The 19,123-nt window shown below is 39.4% G+C and overlaps 1 protein-coding gene across 2 annotated transcripts in view; it reads right to left on the bottom strand.

The window, feature by feature from the left end:
• Positions 1-19,123, bottom strand: part of cd4-1 (CD4-1 molecule) — a 106,534-nt gene that overhangs the window by 42,573 nt on the left and 44,838 nt on the right. For both annotated transcript variants that reach the window (XM_028810018.2, XM_028810019.2), the window contains exons 2-3: positions 16,661-16,753; positions 7,205-7,378 (exon numbers count right to left, since the gene is read on the bottom strand). In XM_028810018.2, the coding sequence (XP_028665851.1) occupies positions 7,205-7,378; positions 16,661-16,709 (223 nt within the window). In that variant the 5' untranslated portion in view covers positions 16,710-16,753. The remainder of the gene's footprint in view (positions 1-7,204; positions 7,379-16,660; positions 16,754-19,123) is intronic.

Here is a 19,123-nt window from a genome sequence, read left to right as displayed (position 1 = left end):
ACGATTCTAAATTGGCCCTAGTGTGTGCTTGGTGTGTGGGTGTGTTTGTGTGTGTCCTGCGGTAGGTTGGCACCCTGCCCCGGATTGGTTCCTGCCTTGTGCCCTGTGGTGGCTGGGATTGGCTCCAGCAGACCCCCGTGACCCTGTGTTCGGATTCAGTGGGTTGGAAAATGGATGGATGGATGGACATTTGAATAATGGCAACCATAAAACCTGATAAATGCTTATGTGTAGTTTCAGGTGGCACACAGACTTGTTAGTTACTTAAAAATGTTTCTAGTTAACACTAGAATCCCTGAAACCTACGAAAAAAAAGTCATAATCCTGGGCCACCTTAAATTCCTTTACACCACCTCATCAGTATCTTTGTTTTGCAAATGTGTCAATCAGCACAAGCAGCAAGCAGTCTGCTATGCCATCTCCTCACCGACACAGCAGAAGTTCTCTGAGCACAAGTCTGTTTATTTGTGTGTGAGGTGCCTGGAGTTGTATAGGGTAAATAATATATCGTTATTTGGAATACATGCATTTCATGTGTGTTCTGTGTCTACAACAATCTGGGTAAATGTAGGATGACAGGAAATGTGAGGCAAATATATAACTAAAACAAACTTTTTTCATGTAATAGTAAAAATTAATAAAATTCAGATGTGAAATGTATACAGTAATCCCTCCTCCATCGCGGGGGTTGCGTTCCAGAGCCACCCGCGAAATAAGAAAATCTGCGAAGTAGAAACCATATGTTTATATGGTTATTTTTATATTGTCATGCTTGGGTCACAGATTTGTGCAGAAACACAGGAGGTTGTAGAGAGACAGGAACGTTATTCAAACACTGCAAACAAACATTTGTCTCTTTTTCAAAAGTTTAAACTGTGCTCCATGACAAGACAGAGATGACAGTTCAGTCTCACAATTAAAAGAATGCAAACATATCTTCCTCTTCAAAGGAGCAAACAAATCAATAGGGCTGTTTGGCTTTTAAGTATGCGAAGCACCACGGCACAAAGCTGTTGAAGGCGGGCAGCTCACACCCCCTCCATCAGGAGCAGAGAGAGAGAGAGACAGATAAAAAAATCAATACGTGCCCTTCGTGCTTTTAAGTATGCGAAGCACCGTGCAGCATGTCACTTCACGAAGCAGCTGCACAGAAGGTAGCCAACGTGAAGATAATCTTTCAGCATTTTTAGACGAGCGTCCGTATCATCTAGGTGTGCGAACAGCCCCCCTGCTCAATCCCCCTACGTCAGGATCAGAAAAAGTCAGCGCAAGAGAGAGAGAGAGAGAGAGAGAAAAGTAAGCTGGGTAGCTTCTCAGCCATCTGCCAATAGCGTCCCTTGTATGAAATCAACTGGGCAAACCAACTGAGGAAGCATGTACAAGAAATTAAAAGACCCATTGTCCGCAGAAATCCGCGAACCAGCAAAAAATCTGCGATATATATTTAAATATGCTTACATATAAAATCCGCAATAGAGTGAAGCCGCGAAAGGCGAAGCGCGATATAGCGAGGGATCACTGTAATGTGTGAAGACTGAAGTCCAAATATCAAATAAACACTTTCACAAAAGGTATGACAAAACAAGTATGCCTTTATTCAAAAATATAACCGAAGAAAAAGAAATTATTCAATTTACATGTTGCTGCCAATATATAAAAACTGAAACCCAAATACCAGGAAATCCACAAACCCAGTCGGCCGTTACAAGGTGCTGCCTATTGCTGAGGGAAAACAAGTTTTTGAGGTATGTGGTCATCTCAACATCAGGCCACTGCCACAAAATGCTGTGTAGTACAGAATTACATAAGAAATGTAAAGAGCTAACCACACTACACACCATTAGCATGCCTAAATTCTAGCCAGCACAAGAGAAACACACAGAGTTGCTTGTATTATGAGAATGGCTGGTAACACAGTGGTGGCTACTGTAGGAATAAATAGCACATACATATGTGCCCATACTGAAGGCATACTGGTTTCATAATGGACTGCAAGATTGACTTCTGTACAGGAAATAAGAAAGACTGATTTCAGGATGCCATATCTTGCAATTGATGGTGCTCCATATTTCTGTTGTCAGGTCCCACAGTAAACCTAGAGGTTAGAAAATGTTGGAACAACTGACATAGAATTTTTACTGAGTGGGCTGCAGGCAGAATGTAGAAGTGTTTGTCAATTTGTAATAATGAATGCACCACTTATGAGAGCCACATCCATCAATTACATGGTCTTCTTTAGTCCCTACATGTGCTGGAAATTGTTATGCATTGATGGACATGGATTACACTACACAACAAAGTTTTTGCTTCTTGAACACTGTTGTGTTTTTCTAATATATTTTTGGGTGCTGATCATGAATATCACATCAAAATTTACCCATCACGTACTGTTTCAGTTTTGTCATGATTTTTTCTTATATTTGTATCCAAACATTTTTGCTCCGATAAGTGACTTATCAACAACGGTTTGTGCAGCCTGGGCATGTCCAGGAATGGAATCAGGACAGACTGGAAGCTGTTCTGTGAAAGTTGACATCCTGGGCATGCCTGGGCAGGTCTGAATGAGCTTGACGCTGTCTCAGCATGCTATAAAGGTGGCTTGCATACACCGATCCTACTCATTTGGTTAATAGAGATAGTCAGTGTGTATGTATAGTATCAGCATAGTAAAGTATAGTATCTATAGCAATATAACAGTAAGTAAGCTTGATTCTATAGATGTTTTGGTTTTGGCCGATATGTCTCGTCAATGTCATAACAGCCACGATACATTCTGCTATATCTGTGGTGAATATACACTTGCACCTCAGAGACGTTAGATGACTGCTCTTGTGAAGAAAGCTTATCATCTGTATTTCGGCTAGAAAATTGGTGATCCAGACAAGGAATGGGCACCTCACATTTGCTGTGCGACATGTACTGTCAGTCTGAGAGCCTGGCTCAGAGGCACTTGAAAGACGATGCCGTTTGCTGTCCAATGATATGGCGAGAACAGAAAGACCATGTGACAGACTGTTACTTCTGCTTGACTAATGTGTCTGGTTTCTTTGCCAAAAACAAGAAGTCAATTGGATATCCTAATCTTCCTTCAGCAATGAGACCCATGTTACATGAGAACAGTCTTCCAATTCCAAAACCACCAGAGGATTGGACCTTAGACAAACCAGATAAAGAAACTGCAATGCAGGGTACTGACAGTAACATTGACCTGGATTTTGAACTGTGCTCATCAGGCGACCCACATCTGATAACACAGTCCGAAGTGAACGATTTGGTCAGAGATTTGGGTTTGTCAAAAGCAAAAGCCAAGCTGCTGGGTTCGAGACTGCAGGAATGGTGTTTGCTGTCACCAGGCACAAAAATTTCTGTGTTTCGAGGCCGACATCATGATATAACCAAATTTTTTGCACAAGTCGAAAGTCTCTGTTTCTGTTGTGACATTGAAGGATTGTTCTCGGCCTTGGGTTGTGAGCATCAACCTGGAAGAATGGCATCTCTTCATTGAATCGTCAATGTTAAGCTTGAAAGCTGTTCTGCTACACAATGGCAACGTTTATCCTTCAGTACCTGTTGGCTATGCAGCACACATGAAAAAAATGTATGAGAATATGGAACTGTTGCTGAAACACATCCAGACTAGCAGGTACAACCGGAATATCTGTAGAGATCTTAAAGTCGTTGCTCTGTTACTAGGACTGCAGCTCGGCTATACAAAGCACTGTTGTTTCATCTGTGAATGGGACAGCCATTTCAAAGAGTCGCACTATACTCGACAGAACTTGCCACTCTGTAAAAAAGTTAGTTCCAGAGCAGAAAAATGTGGCACATGAATCGCTTATTGACCCGGAAAAGATATTTTTGCCTCCTCTTCACATAAAACTGGGACCCATGAAGAATTTTGTGAAAGCACTGAACAAGGAAGGTGAAGGTTTTCGTTATTTAAGACAAATGTTCCCAAGAATAACTGACACCAAGATCAAAGAGGGCATTTTTGTTGGCCCCCATATCAGACGCGTTATGAGTGACAAGCGGTTTGAAGATCTGTTAGTTGGGCTGGAAAAAATTGCCTGGAAAGCCTTTAAAAACGTTGTTGACAATTTTCTGGGCAATTACAGAGCCCCAAACTACATTCAGCTGGTAGACAAACTTGTCAAAGCATACAAGACAATGAAGTGCAATATGTCACTCAAGATTCACTTCTTCCACTCACACTTGGACTTCTTCCCCACAAATCATGGTGCTGTCAGTGACAAACACGGTGAAAGGTTTCACCAGGACATTGCTACGATGGAGAAACAATACTAGGGCAACTGGAATCTGTCAATTCTTGCTGACTACTGTTGGACACTGCAACGTGATGCACCAGACATTGAATACAAAAGAAAATCAGGAGCAAAAGACTTTTAATTCTGTTAAATTTAATAGCTTATGTGAAACATAAACGTGACTAAATACATTATTGTTAGTCAACATATAAATGTCTATTTCTAAGTGATTCAGTAAAACCAAAACTATTTTTGTGTATACCTAGTAGGTACCTGTCACAATCAGCAAAAACTTTTCAGAAAGCAAGACTTTTCAAAAAAATTATTGTGCAGTCTTATTTAACAAATTGGACAGTGGCAAATGAAATCTTAGATCAGAGGGTGACCAGTTGTGCTAGGACACTCACGGAGATGTTCTGCTGTTTTTATATTGAGAGACTGCCAATTGATCACTTTAATAAAACTTCTGATGTAAGAGGTATGCTAGTTCCTTCAAATGCACAAGAGTCACAAACTCTTTGATGACCTTATGGATCCTGATCACCCAACTCTGCATCTTAATTGCAGAGCATCAGAAGGATGGGAACAATATCTCCCCATTGTGCTACAAGAATATTGCTCTGCTGTCCAACAGCACACTGACTTCACATCTGCAATGTTGATGTTTAGGGGTAGCTGCTCAGTTCTACAGGGTAGGATTCAAAAGTAATGAGCCTTTGTTCAAAAAGACAAATTTATTGAGCAAATCGGTACAACTAATTAATAGTCTTCAAAATAGGCACCTCCTGCATCAATACACTTTTGTAGGCGGCTTTTCCATGACTCGAAGGCGTCCACATAGGCCTGTTCCGGGATGGCTGCTAGGGCTGCCTTGACATTTACTTGGATGTCCTCGATCGACTCGAAGCGTTTTCCTTTCAGCGCTGATTTTAAGCGCAGAAACAAGAAGAAGTCAGAAGGCGACACGTCCGGACTGTAGGGAGGCTGGGGGACCACCGGAACGTTCACCCGGGCCAGGTAGGCGCTCACGATGAAGGCGGTGTGGCTGGGCGCGTTATCGTGGTGAAGCTTCCAGTTGTCCTTGATGTCCCTTCGCTTGCGCGCGATGCTTCTTTTCAGCCTTTTCAGGACTTCCAAGTAGTAAGCAGCATTCACGGTCTGTCCTTGCAGGACAAACTCGTAGTGGATGATCCCCTTCACTCCGAAGAAGGCAATGAGCATGGTCTTCGTCTTCAACGTGCTCTAACGAACTTTCCATTCCGCCGTGTAACGCACTACTGCACAGGGGTTCCCATCAAGGCCGATCCTACTTTCGAGCGGTAGGAGCTCCATTGCGTTGTGAAGTCAACACCCTCCGTCGCCGTCGCTGACAAGTGGGGCGCGCGGCGAGGTACGTTCGCGTCAGAACAAAATGAGGCTCATTACTTTTGAATCCTACCCTGTATAACTTCTGTAGTGAAGCTAACTCTGAGAAGGATTTAGAGATTTACATTTACACAATATTATCATCATCTAAGCAATGTGCACAATTGATTAAAAAGACAAATACAATGTTATATTATATTACTGCTTAATATAAATCAAGAGACATTATGCTTAGAATAAAAAAGGAACTAGTGAGACCACATCATTACACTCTAAAAATGACATAGCAGTACTTGAAACTGTGCAAGAATAGAGCAGTTGTATTCTGACAAACTCTGAAAATTAAATCTGTCTAGCCTACCCCAGAGTCTGAATAGGGACTTAATACTGGTCTTCAAAATGATCAAATGCCTCGATAAAATTGATCCAGCAAGATTCTTTTGAATAAAGGGTGAATCATGTACCTGAGGACACCAGTGGAAATTAAAGTTAAGTACATTTAATCCTGGAGCCAGGAAGCACTTCTTTACTCAAATAGTCAAGGGTATCAGGAACAAATTACTGAGTCATGTAGTGTGGAATTTTTAGTTAATATTTAAATAGTCTTTTACAATTTATTACAAATATATTTATAAAGCCATAACAGAATTAATTATTAGACACAATGAAAAGGATTGAATGTAACTCAAGGGTTAACTAAATGTAGCTTAAAACTTAAGCACATGCTCTGTTTTATCTTAGAGAAACCACCAACTTGATTTGCCAAGGTTTTAATGAGATAAATGAGTAATAAACACACTTCTAGAAAGTGAAGATACACTAATGGGAACGCCCAGACACCCCTCCTATAGTGTGGTGCTAAGATCAATAAAACGATCTGCAAACAGCCCTCCGAAGGAAGTGGCATTCAGAATAATGGGAGAATCAACATCAGAAGTCAGAAGTTACTTGTGGCTTTATTTGCTTGTATAAAGTTCATTAGGAGTCAGATGACACAATGTATTAGATGAGGTAATGGTAACAGAAAAATATAAAAGATGATGAATTGTTTAATTGATTCCTCACTCCATGGACTGAGACATTTGTGCAGATCCCTGTTCAAATAAAGAAATGATCTGTAATCTCATCTGGGCTCCATGACTGCTTTCTTTGAAGATGGGGAAAGTTTTTTCCATTACAGTAATTGAAGCAGAAACCTTGACAACCTTGATGAAGCTTAGCTATCAGCTGAACAAACAAGCTTGGTAGAGTGAATAGTCTCTTGTTTGTCAAATTTCTTATGTTCTTATGTTTTATGTTCCTGTACTTAAGGAAAATATTCATGAGAAAATGTAACTCCACATTTAATTGTAATACAGTAAGCCCAATACTATTATTTATAATGATAAATGATACATAGTAGTCAAAGCCAGAAAGTCCATGACCTAATTAAGGTAAAAATAATCTCTACTTCTGTTTTATTCTAGGCACTCTAGAAATCAGTCTTCAGTTTTAAAATAATTGATGACTTATTCTGTATTATTTACATTACTGCAAAAATATTTTTATAACTTCATCAATTAACATTAACTCACCTGATGTAATGGTACCACTTGACATCTGACGAACCATTTGCTCTTCCTTACCATCTGTTGTTTTCTTAAATATCCATTGGAGTGATGTCTTGTGACCACCATTCTTAGTGCAGCTCAACACCACAGACCCCCCTACAGGTCCGTAAACAGTTTGACAAAGACAACTCTGGAAACCTGTATTTGAGGGTAGAGGAAATAGTAAGTGTAAAGTTTAGAAAGCTAATAAATATGTACTTTTCAAGATCCTTAAGAGGATAATATAATTATTACTGCTAGATAACTATCTTTCCAACTGATTCTAGTTTCAACATTAATTAAATACTGTAATAAATTAAGTGGATTTGAGAATAATATGGTATTCTTCTCTATAGGGTTCTGAAAGAGCAGAGTGAGCTAATAGGTAGGAATTAGATACAGGCTATTTTCAAACTAATAATTTTTTAACCAACAGAACTGTTATATTATCCATAATTTATTTGCACTTCATGCAAGGAAAAAGCAAAGTGCTACAAGTAAATATAATGTGACTTTATTAAAAATAGCAATATTATAGAATAAAGTCTCATTTTGAAAAAGTATTACAAATACAAATAAAATAATTGTGATAGACTGCTTAAAGTAAAACCAGAAGCATCCTCCATTGAACTTGCCAGGATGAATTTAAGGGCATAATGCAGGTGTTAGTAAACAAGAAAATATCTACAGCTAACATGAAGTACAAAGAAAAAATAATGTAAGAAAGTCAGTAGTTGAAATTTGTAGAAATTAATGATGAAAGACTCTTCAATGCCACATAAAAAGAAAGGCAATAACTTGACAAAAACAAATCTACCCAGCCTGTAGAGTCTCTAGCAATAATCATAGCAGCACTCTGACTTGTGCATGGGAAATTGTGTGTTGTATTTAAGTAGCTGATATTTTTTATCTGGTGTCTGATCTTTGAATCTAATGTTTTTATGTGTTTTTTTCTGACATTCTTCCAATTTATGTATTCCCAGTATGGGCTTTTTCAAATTAATTTGTTTCTTGCTTGCTCCCATCTGATCCACTTTTTTGAGATGCAATTTTCATTAATAAACAGTTAACTTAAATAATATAATATGGTCATAAAATTTAAAAATTTGGAAATAAAAACAGAACAGAACTACAGTAAAAATGATAGTTAAATAATAATAATAATAAAGCCCATCCTCTCTGTGTTCTCTCTGTTTTATTGCAATGATTATCTGAAGGTGAAGTCTTGGAGTGGAAAAGAAAGATAAAGGCTTTGCCGAAAGCAACTGTCTAGATTGTGTGGATATGAAAGAATATTCAGACCCTTCTTAAAGTCAATATACTCTAGAGGCCTTGATGTTTAAAAGAATGTCAGTCATTATATTACGTAAATTGAGTCTTATGTGTAAGAAAATTGAACATGATTCAACATGACGCTTAAAACACGTTCACAAAAATACAACACTGATAAAGCATTGCAACAAGTAACATTAATTTAAGTAAACTAAATTTAATTGAGAAGAACTGGAAAGAATATGAGATGAAAAATATAAATTCATCCATTTGCTTAACCCATTTATCCAGGGCAGGGCCACTAGGGAGCTGGAGCTATTTTAGAAATCATCATGCACAAGGCAGGAACAACACATGCACAGTGAAAGTATTAATGTAAATGTAAATTAGAGAATTGCATTATTAGCATAACTTAATTTTAATAAGAGTATTTTCTATATTATATTTGTACCATTTTCATTAATTTTGCTTTAACTTCAAGTAATAAGCTATTAATTATTTTGTTTCATTCTAAATCTACCTTGTAATCTACTATTTATTATTAGTATTCATTTTTAGTCAGTCAGTCAGTCAGTCAGTGAGTTAGTCAGTCATTTTCTAACCTGCTTTGTCCTGAACAGGGTTGTGGGGTATGCCAGAGCCTATCCCAGCCAGCATAAGGTTCAAGGCAGGAACAAACCTTGGACGGGGCAAGGTGCTAGTCCATCGCAGGGAAAACATATATACACACACACACACCCAACCACACACTAAGGCCAATTTAGTATCACCAATCCATCTATCTCACATGTCTTTGGACTGTAGGAGAAAATAGGAGCACCTAGATTAAATCCATGCAAACACAGAGAGATCATGGAAACTCAATGCAGAGAGGACCTGGGATGCAAACTTTTGTCTCCTTACTGCTTGGCAGCATTGCTACCACTGAGCCATTTTTTTAGTTATTATATTCTTATTATTTGCTTTATCTCTTTGTCTTTTTTAGCGCTTTGCTTTTGTTAATATCCACCACAATGTTATTATTATTATTACCATTATTAGTATTTTAACATTTGTATTGTTTTTATTTAACATATTCAAATCTATCTTTTGACTATTTTACCAGAAGCATTAATAATAATTACTATGTACTATTAGTTATAGAAGCTAATTACTAATCATGAGAACTGTGTGCATTGCTTGTGTTGTGTCAGTGGAATGTGGGGGTTGGGGGGGGGAGCTGGGGGGGGGTTTGTCATTCCATGAAGATAATGTGCACAAACAAGATATGCATAATTTGACAATCTGGGTTTGTTCAAGTTGCTTTTGGTTACACCAAGAAAGATCATGGCAAGTCACACCCTATAATTGAGGCATCTAAGTGTCATCACTGTATTAGGCTAAGATGAAGTTTAACATAGAGTTGCGGCTTAAGAGTTCATGAAATTCATGTTGAATGAGTATCATAACCTTGGAGAAAGGTTCCAACATTTTTTAGTAATTAAGAAAATAATGTTCTTTGCATTATTAAAACTGATTAAGTCTCAATTGTAAGACAATTTTTATTTAAGCCAGACTTACTTAATGAAGACTTGATTTCATAAATGTGCTTCCTGAAATACTGTTTTTATTAAAGAGAACATCAGTTTTTTGGAATAACATGCAAATATTGTAAAATTTGAATTTCTGTAAAAATAGTATACACTATTATTGCAGATTGAGATTGCAAGCATATGCTTTACTTTGCAATGAACAAGAAGTGGAAAGAAGTGTTATGATGCAGAGAGTTCTCTTCCATGGTCTTCACAGCGGCCTCTACATTGGCTAGGGAGCATACCAGAATCCTCATTGGTGCACCCAACAGGGACACACTTGACCCGGGCAATTGACTGGGGGGACTTGCCAAATTCCAAGAGGATCAGGCCCTCCACAAGGGGAACTGGCCACAAAAATGTAAGTCCCAAAATACATTAGGAAATGCCCTGACAGGGATAGGGCAACTTTAACCCCCTGTCTTGGTAATAAAGGGCAGATGAAGAATCTTTATAAAAAGATTTACAAAAGTTATGTAACTGCAAAATGCAGAAATGAGTACAAAAATGCAAAAATGTATATGCCCAAATGCAATTTGATAGTAAAGTCCCAATACATAATTTAACAATCATGCTCAAAACACATAGTATAAGACAGAAATCCAGTAAATTATAGATCACAGAAAAACACAAGATAACTTACCACATTCAGCATATAAGACAAAATGTACTACCTTTGACCTGTGAGTCTCCTCAGACTTTATAGGGTTGGGTGAGGTTCCACACAGAGACAGAAAGGGGGTAACCACCCACAAAACACAAGGAACATACAGTGCATCCGGAAAGTATTCACAGCGCATCACTTTTTCCACATTTTGTTATGTTACAGCCTTCTTCCAAAATTTATTAAATTCATTTTTTCCTCAGAATTCTACACACAACACCCCATAATGACAACGTGAAAAAAGTTTACTTGAGGTTTTTGCAAATTTATTATTAATCTCAAGTAAACTTTTTTCACGTTTTCATTATGGGGTGTTGTGTGTATAATTCTGAGGAAAAAAATTAATTTAATCCATTTTGGAAGAAGGCTGAAACATAACAAAATGTGGAAAAACTGATGTGCTGTGAATACTTTCCGGATGCACTGTAGGTGAACACATGACAACACGTAGAAACTAAACTAATAATAATAAAATAATATAAATGTAACATAAATAAGCATAATATACATATGAAAAATACTTGAATTTAAACAAAAGTGGCACAAAAACAGAATGTACTGTATATAGCAAATACAGGACATAAATAAGTAGAGCAATGAAAAAATGTTAAGCTAGGCTAGAAAAAGAAATGGTAGGTTTAAGACAGAAATAGAATGTCTTCATATAACATTTTACTGACCAGTGGAATTTACTGAAGAGGCATGTGCAGTAGTATAAGCAAATATGAAGTTATCTTTTAGAAAAAAAAATATTTTGCATCATGTCCAAAATGCAGGAAGGTTGATCTATTGATTACAGATTTACAGAAAGAAATCTTTCCTTTGGTTTGCATGTGCTGCACTTGTGATAGCAGCACCACAATAAGCAGTGTGGAAGATAATTGAAATATATTGATTGTTTTGTTAATGTGTTCTACCTGTAGTTGTCTGGACATTTTCCTTAACCTTGGAATACTATATGATAAGAAGTGAAGAACCCTTTATGGAGATACTGTATTTTATATAATTTACTTCATTTTTAATGATGTTTTTTTGTTTATGTGTTACCTGTATTACCAAATATGAACTTGATTGAGTTAGTACAGACTCTTTATGTAAGGAAATTGTGATTGGATATAATTCTGACTCTTTAATTTTAATTTTCAATGTACACTCTGGTCATAAAAAGTTAAGGTTTTCCAGATTAGAAATGGGTTTCCACTCACTTTTTCTTGCCAGAATATTTGTTCTTGTTTTGTTCTTTTCCTTTTGTCTCTATTATGCTAAAGAAAGACAGAAGCTTGTTTGCAGGCTGGGATTTAACTTGGGTAATAATGAGTAAACTTTTAAGAGTTCCATTACCTCCTCTCATTATAACATGTCATTATAGTCTGCTTGAATTACATTGTGATTTCTTTGATTAAGTAGTTAAAATGACAGGATTGAGGTGAAGTAGACAAAAACACAGCTTTAAACCTATTTTCATTGTCATGTATGGTGTTTCATGTGTTTGCATGCTCATAGTGTGTCTGAGTGGATTTCCAACAATTGAAATTATTCCATCTGCATGTAATTCATACAGTGAAATGCATTGTAATTCAGATATCAATATTTACACAGTAATGTCTATGCATTTATGGGAATGTGATGTCACTCCACTACATTTTCCTATGTTCTACTTTTCCCAACAGGGTCTGATAAGTCTGGAATCACATGGAAAAACACTTAATTCATATATTTTTATTTTTCCTATTCCTAAATTTCTGTGATTAAGGAGGAGCAAGTCCAGTTAAATTTTATCATTAGAGTTAATTAAATTAAAGTTGTGGAGAGGTCACGTCACAGTTTAACAGATTGCTTTCAGACTGCAACACATTAACAGAGCTGTGTTATTGGCTCACAGTCTGAGTGCAAACTACACATGTGCCCCCAAATTAGGGGGGAGACATGTCCAGAGGCAGGAGGAGAGGAGGAAAGTAAAGAGAGTGGAACTGAGGGTAGGAACTTTGAATGTTGGCAGTATGACTGGTAAGGGGAGAGAGTTAGCAGATATGATGGAAAAAAGGACGGTTGATATATTGTGCGTGCAAGAGACTAAATGGAAGGGGAGTAAGGCCAGGTGGATTATAGGTGGATTCAAATTGTTCTATCATGGTGTGGATGGGAGGAGAAATGGCATAAGGGGTGTGGCACCCGGCTGGGGTTCATGCCCGGCCGGGATGCCCAGGAGGACCAGAGGAGGGCTTGTGCCTCCTCCAGAACACGAGGGGGCAACCACCCTGGTTGCTTTGGGGGCCACGGGTAGAGCATGGAAGCTCTACCCTGTAGGGGCCCGTGGTCACCGCCAGGGGGCACCCCTATGCTTTGGGAGCCCTGGACCTCAGCAATTCCGCCACACCCAGAAGTGCTGGGGGGAAGAGGATTGGGGACACCCGGAGGACTTCCGGGTACACAGCCAGAGCTTCCGCCACACAGGGGTGTGTCTACGGAGGCCCCTCAGGATGCACCTGGAGTCCATCTGGGGTGTATAAAAGTCATTGGCAAGAGTCGGGTGGAAGAAGGACGGAGCTCAGAGGAGAGGAGTGGAGGTGGACCAGAGACTGAAGGCATTGTGTTGTGTGGCCAAGGACTTAAAGGGTGATTGGTGCTGCGGCACTGGGTTTGTGCACTGTAAATATGAATAATAAACGTGTGTGTGGTGAAACCAACATGTCTACCTGTCTGTGTCCGGGCTGTTCCCCACAGGGGTTATTCTGAAGGAACAGTATGTGAAGAGTGTTTTGGAGGTGAAAAGAGTGTCAGGCAGAGTAATGATTATGAAGCTGGAAATTGGAGGTGTGATGATGAATGTTGTTAGTGCATATGCACCGCAAGTTGGGTGTGCAATTAGTGAGAAAGAAGATTTTTGGAGTGAGTTGGATGAAGTGATGAACAGAGTACCCAAGGGACGAGAAAGTGGTGATTGGAGCGGATTTCAATGTGCTTGTTGGTGAAGTGAACAGTGGAGACGAGGAGGTGATGGGTAGGTATGGTGTCAAGGAGAGGAATGAAGAAGGTCAGAGGATAGTGGATTTTGCCGAAAGGATGGACATGGCTGTGGTGAATATGTATTTTAAGAAGAGGGAGGAACAATAGGGCAGAGTGGTGGCTCTGAGGCTAAGGATCTGTGCTGGTATCCAGAAGGTTGCCGGTTCGAATCTCCATCACTGCCAAAAGAGATCCTACTCTACTGGGCCCTTGAGCAAGACCCTTAACCTGTAATTGCTCCAGATGCGCTGTACCTTGGCTGACCCTGCGCTCTACCCCAAGGGGTATGCGAAAACTAACAAATTCCTTATACAAGAAATTGTATAATGTGAAACAAAGAACAAAAAAAAAACCCCAAAAACATATTGTTACGTACAAGAGTGAAGGAAGATGCACACAGGTAGATTACATCCTATGCAGAAGAGTTGATCTGAAGGAGATTGAAGACTGCAAAGTGGTGGCAGGGGAAAGTGAAGTTAAGCAGCATAGGATGGTGATGTTGGAGGGCCAAGGATCAAATGGTGGAAGTTGAAAAAGGAAGACTGCAAGGTTGAGTTTAGGGAGGCGGTGAGACAGGCACTGGGTGGCAGTGAAGTGTTACCAGACAGCTGGGAAACTACAGCAGATAACATCAAGAAGAGTGCTTGGCGTGACATCTGGAAAGAGGAAGGAGGAAAAGGAAACCTGGTGGTGGAATGAGGAAATACAGGAGAGTATACAGAGGAAGAGGGTGGCAAAGAAGAAGTGGGATAGTCAGAGAGATGCAGAAAGTAGACAAGAGTACATGGAGATAAGGCGCAAGGTGAAGAGAGAGGTGGCGAAGGCTAAAGAAAAGGCGTATGATGAGTTGTATGAGAGGTTGGACAGGGACCGAGCTGGGAAAGATGTGCAGCAGGTTAGGGTGATAAAGATGGAAACATACTCACAAGCTGGGAGAGTGTGTTGAGCAGATGGAAAGAGTACTTTGAGAGGCTGATGAATGAAGAGAACGAGAGAGAGAAGAGGTTGGATGATGTGGAGATAGTGAATCAGGAAGTGCAACGGATTAGCAAGGAGGAAGTAAGGACAACTATGAAGAGGATGCAAAATGGAAAGGCCGTTGGTCCAGATGACATACCTATGGAAGCATGGAAGTGTTTAGGAGAGATGGCAGTGGAGTTTTTAACCAGATTGTTTAATGGAGGATGCCTGTGGAGTGAAGAAGAAGTATACTGGTGCTGATATTTAAGAATAAGGGCGATGTGCAGGACTGCAGTAACTACAGGGGAATAAAATTGATGATCCACAGCATGAAGTTATGGGAAAGAGTAGTGGAAGCTATGTTAAGAAGTGAGGTGATGATTAGTGAGCAGCAGTGTGGTTTCATGCCAAGAAAGAGCACCACAGATGCAATGTTTGCTCTGAGGATGTTGATGGAGAAGTTTAGATAAGGCCAGAAGGAGTTGCATTGCGTCTTTGTGGACCTGGAGAAAGCATATGACAGGGTTCCTTGAGAGGAGTTGTGGTATTGTATGAGGAAGTCGGGAGTGGCAGAGAAGTATGAAAGAGTTGTGCAGGATATGTATGAGGGAAGTGTGACAGTGGTGAGGTCTGCGATAGGAGCAACGGATGCCTTCAATGTGGAGGTGGGATTACATCAGGGATCGGCTCTGAGCGCTTTCTTGTTTGCAATGTTGATGGACAGGTTGATAAACAAGATTAGACAGGAGTCCTCATGGACTATGATGTTTGCTGATGATATTGTGATATGTAGCGATATTAGGGAGCAGGTTGAGGAGACACTGGAAAGATGGAGATATGCTCTAGGGAGGAGAGGAATGAAGGTCAGTAGGAACAAGACAGAATGCATGTGTGTAAATGAGAGGGAGGTCAGTGGAATGGTGAGGATCCCGGGAGCAGAGTTGGTGAAGGTGGATAAGTTTGAATACTTGGGATCAACAGTACAGAGTAATGGGGATTGTGGAAAAGAGGTGAAAAAGAGAATGCAGGCAGGGTGGAATTGGTGGAGAAGAGTGTCAGGAGTAATTTGTGACAGACGGGTATCAGCACAAGTGAAAGGGAAGGTCTACAGGATGGTAGTGAGACCAGCTATGTTATATGGGTTGGAGACGGTGGAGCTGATCAGAAAGCAGGAGACAGAGCTGGAGGTAGCAGAGTTGCTAAGATTTGCACTGGGTGTGATGAGGATGGATAGGATTAGAAATGAGTACATTACAGGGTCAGCTCAAGTTGGACAGTTGGGAGACAAAGTCAGAGAGGGGAGATTGCATTGGTTTGGACATGTGCAGAGGAGAGATGCTGGGTATATTGGGAGAATGATGCTAAGGATAGAGCTGCCAGGGAAGAGGAAAAGAGGAAGGCCTAAGCGAAGGTTTATGGATGTGGTGAGAGAGGACGTGCAGGTGATGGGTGTAACAGAACAAGATGCAGAGGACAGAAAGATATCCGATATCCGAAGATGATCCGCTGTGGGAACCCCTAACAGGAGCAGCCAAAAAAAAGAAGAAGTAGGAGTAAACTCAATTTTACTACCAAAGTTAGCAAAAATGTACATCACTTTTATACAAAGTTCGAGTATACAGCACAAAGAAAACTAAAACTATAGATTTCTATTATGTTTATATTTTATTTCTTTGGTATTTGTTCATCAGTGTTACAGGATTTTATCAAATTTATTCTTTCTTCTGTTTTGGATTAGAGTGCATATTCATAAAGGGTAATAGAAATCATATAAATCAATCTCAACCCCTTGTTTTGCATCAGGGATCTGAAAGGTTTATTGGAGTACTGTAGTATTATATACAGTATGGTTAAATTTGAATCCAAAAGCAAAAAAATGCATCTATTACCTCTTGCATTAATAGGACTCTAAAATGAGTCAATAATATTCAATTCTATTATAAAAACAGACTGTCAAAGAAAACTTACTGAAACTGAGGCTGATAAGGACCAGACCTTTCATTGCATCCAAATGCATGATGTATATTGCTCTTAGAGGTTTGCTTCAGTTATAGGAGACATCTGGGAAAGACAAAAACACTGGAAAATCACTGATAATAAAACAAAATTGAACATTTAAAGTGAAGAGATTTATCACAAACCATGAGTTATGTCATAATAGTGTTACTAGAACCACAGATAGAAAAATCTAGTGCCATACTGAAATTGTATTTTTAACAAACATGATGTATCCTACAGTCTGCCATGTTAAGATGTATGCTTTGTTTAAGAAGATGATAAACATCAGTTTTCTTTTAGTACAAGCCACAATGTTTACTTTTGTCATATTTGAGCCTTAGAAACATCTACCATTATGGTATGATTGTACTCTTAGCCAAGTTTTTCATTTACTTTTTGCTGAGTTTTTAATTTATTGTTAATCATTGTACTCTGGACCATGACTGTTGCCCCTGTGTGGCTTGTCTGTGTGTTCCATGAGCAGCAGTTGAGCTTAGAAGAGAAGGGTTGGCTCATATGAACTGTCAGTTTTATTAAGTGCCATGTAGGACATAGTCCATTCTTAACTGTACTTATGCTTTATACTGAAGTGCATACATTGTGCACTGAGATATTTTTCCTAATACATGGTATATACAAATGTTTCTTCATGAACTATTATTTCATTGTGTGATCTATAGACATGATCTCAAGTTGTCTCCTAAATGGAAAGATACAAGGAAAACCAACTTATCACAAGGGGAGGCCAATCCACTTCTCACAAACAACCCATACACCATTCCACTTCTCAATTTCCTTTAACACAAAAACAAGCACCTTCCTCACATCTTGCTCCCTGCCATTTTCCTATCAGCAGAGTCCTTACTAAACACTAAACTTCAGGTTCCAAGCTGAATGGTGCTATGGCGAAAAGGAGGCATGGCCGTTTGTTGCCTTTGGGTAAGCTTCAGCATTAACTTTTAGGCTCCAAGATGGCACAAACACCTGAACAGAGCTTCCCCTAGTAGCCAAAGGTGTTCCTGCACATTGGCAATTTCCATAAAGTTATGCTGGTGAGATCCAGAAGGGCTGGAGTTTCCAGTAGCCACAAGTAGCTTTACCATAACATGCCAGGGATGTATATTGCCCTCTGACAACTTGTGGAAATGCCACACAAAGTAATAGGAGGTTCCATACTTGAACAAGGATCCTAAATTCCTCAATAACAAGTTGGCAGCACCACTTATTTCTTCAAACAAGGAAGCACTGCTTGTGTTTCCTTTACAATTAACTGTATGAGATTTGTTTTATGCTTAAAATTATTTAATTTGTATTTAGTTAACAGCAGAGCAGCCAGGGAGGTTGTGAATTTTTTCAGAGCCATGTCTCATTACAAAATGTATGTATTGTTGAGAAGGGTTTATTTCCTAAATGCTACTTTATAGTCTTTTTCCTAATCTTTTTGTGAAACTGCTTGACACCATTTTTGCAATGCTCACTGCTTTATAGTTCTGAAGATATTTTTTGTTTTTGCTTTTTCCTAGCAGGCGGCACGGTGGCGCAGTGGTAGCACTGCTGCCTCGCAGTTAGGAGACCCGGGTTCGCTTCCTGGGTCCTCCCTGCGTGGAGTTTGCATGTTCTCCCCGTGTCTGCGTGGGTTTCCTCCCACAGTCCAAAGACATGCAGGTTAGGTGGATTGGTGATTCTAAATTGGCCCTAGTGTGTTTGTGTGTGTCCTGCGGTGGGTTGGCACCCTGCCCAGGATTGGTTCCCTGCCCTGGGATTGGCTCCCGCAGACCCCCGTGACCCTGTGTTTGGATTCAGCGGGTTGGAAAATGGATGGCTCATTCCTAGCTTTTCTTTTGCTTTCTGGTTATGCTATGGTTTTGCCAATCTTTCTTAGTCTTTTTATTATTGAATCCAATTAATTTAAATTTTTCCAAATTTAGCTTTCTTTTTACTTTATGTGCAAAACTAGCATTTTACCAGCAGTCCAGAGTACAGGAATGATGCAACACTGAAGTGGGTGCCCACATTTAGTAGGACACGGAGTTGACACATTAATGCACATTCCCACACTCTAATTGGGCCAGTTTAGAATCATCAATCTTTCTAAACAGTCCTCCTTTGGAATGTGCAAGTAAAACTGAAGTTCTCAGAGAAAAAACAATGCAGACACAAACAGAATGATCAAACTCCCTAACAACTCTGGTCAAGCTAGTATTCATGTCTAGCATCCTAGTGCTGTAAAACTGCATGCATTCGGGAGTGGATTCTGGGGTTTGGAATACAAAATAAAAGAATGGTGAGCAGTCAAGATATACAGTATTGTAGATCTGAGAGAAACATCTATATCATGAAATACATTTTTTAACTTTTATTTTGGGAGAGACAACTTTTACTCCATCTCTGCAATTTCCATTGCCTTTGTAGTTGATGTAGTTTTTTTGCAAC

This window comes from Erpetoichthys calabaricus, chromosome 9, assembly GCF_900747795.2.
Source record: "Erpetoichthys calabaricus chromosome 9, fErpCal1.3, whole genome shotgun sequence".
Lineage (NCBI taxonomy): Eukaryota > Metazoa > Chordata > Cladistia > Polypteriformes > Polypteridae > Erpetoichthys > Erpetoichthys calabaricus.
The sequence above is the reverse complement of the archived record's forward strand: the minus strand, read 5'-3'. Positions and strand labels throughout refer to the sequence as shown.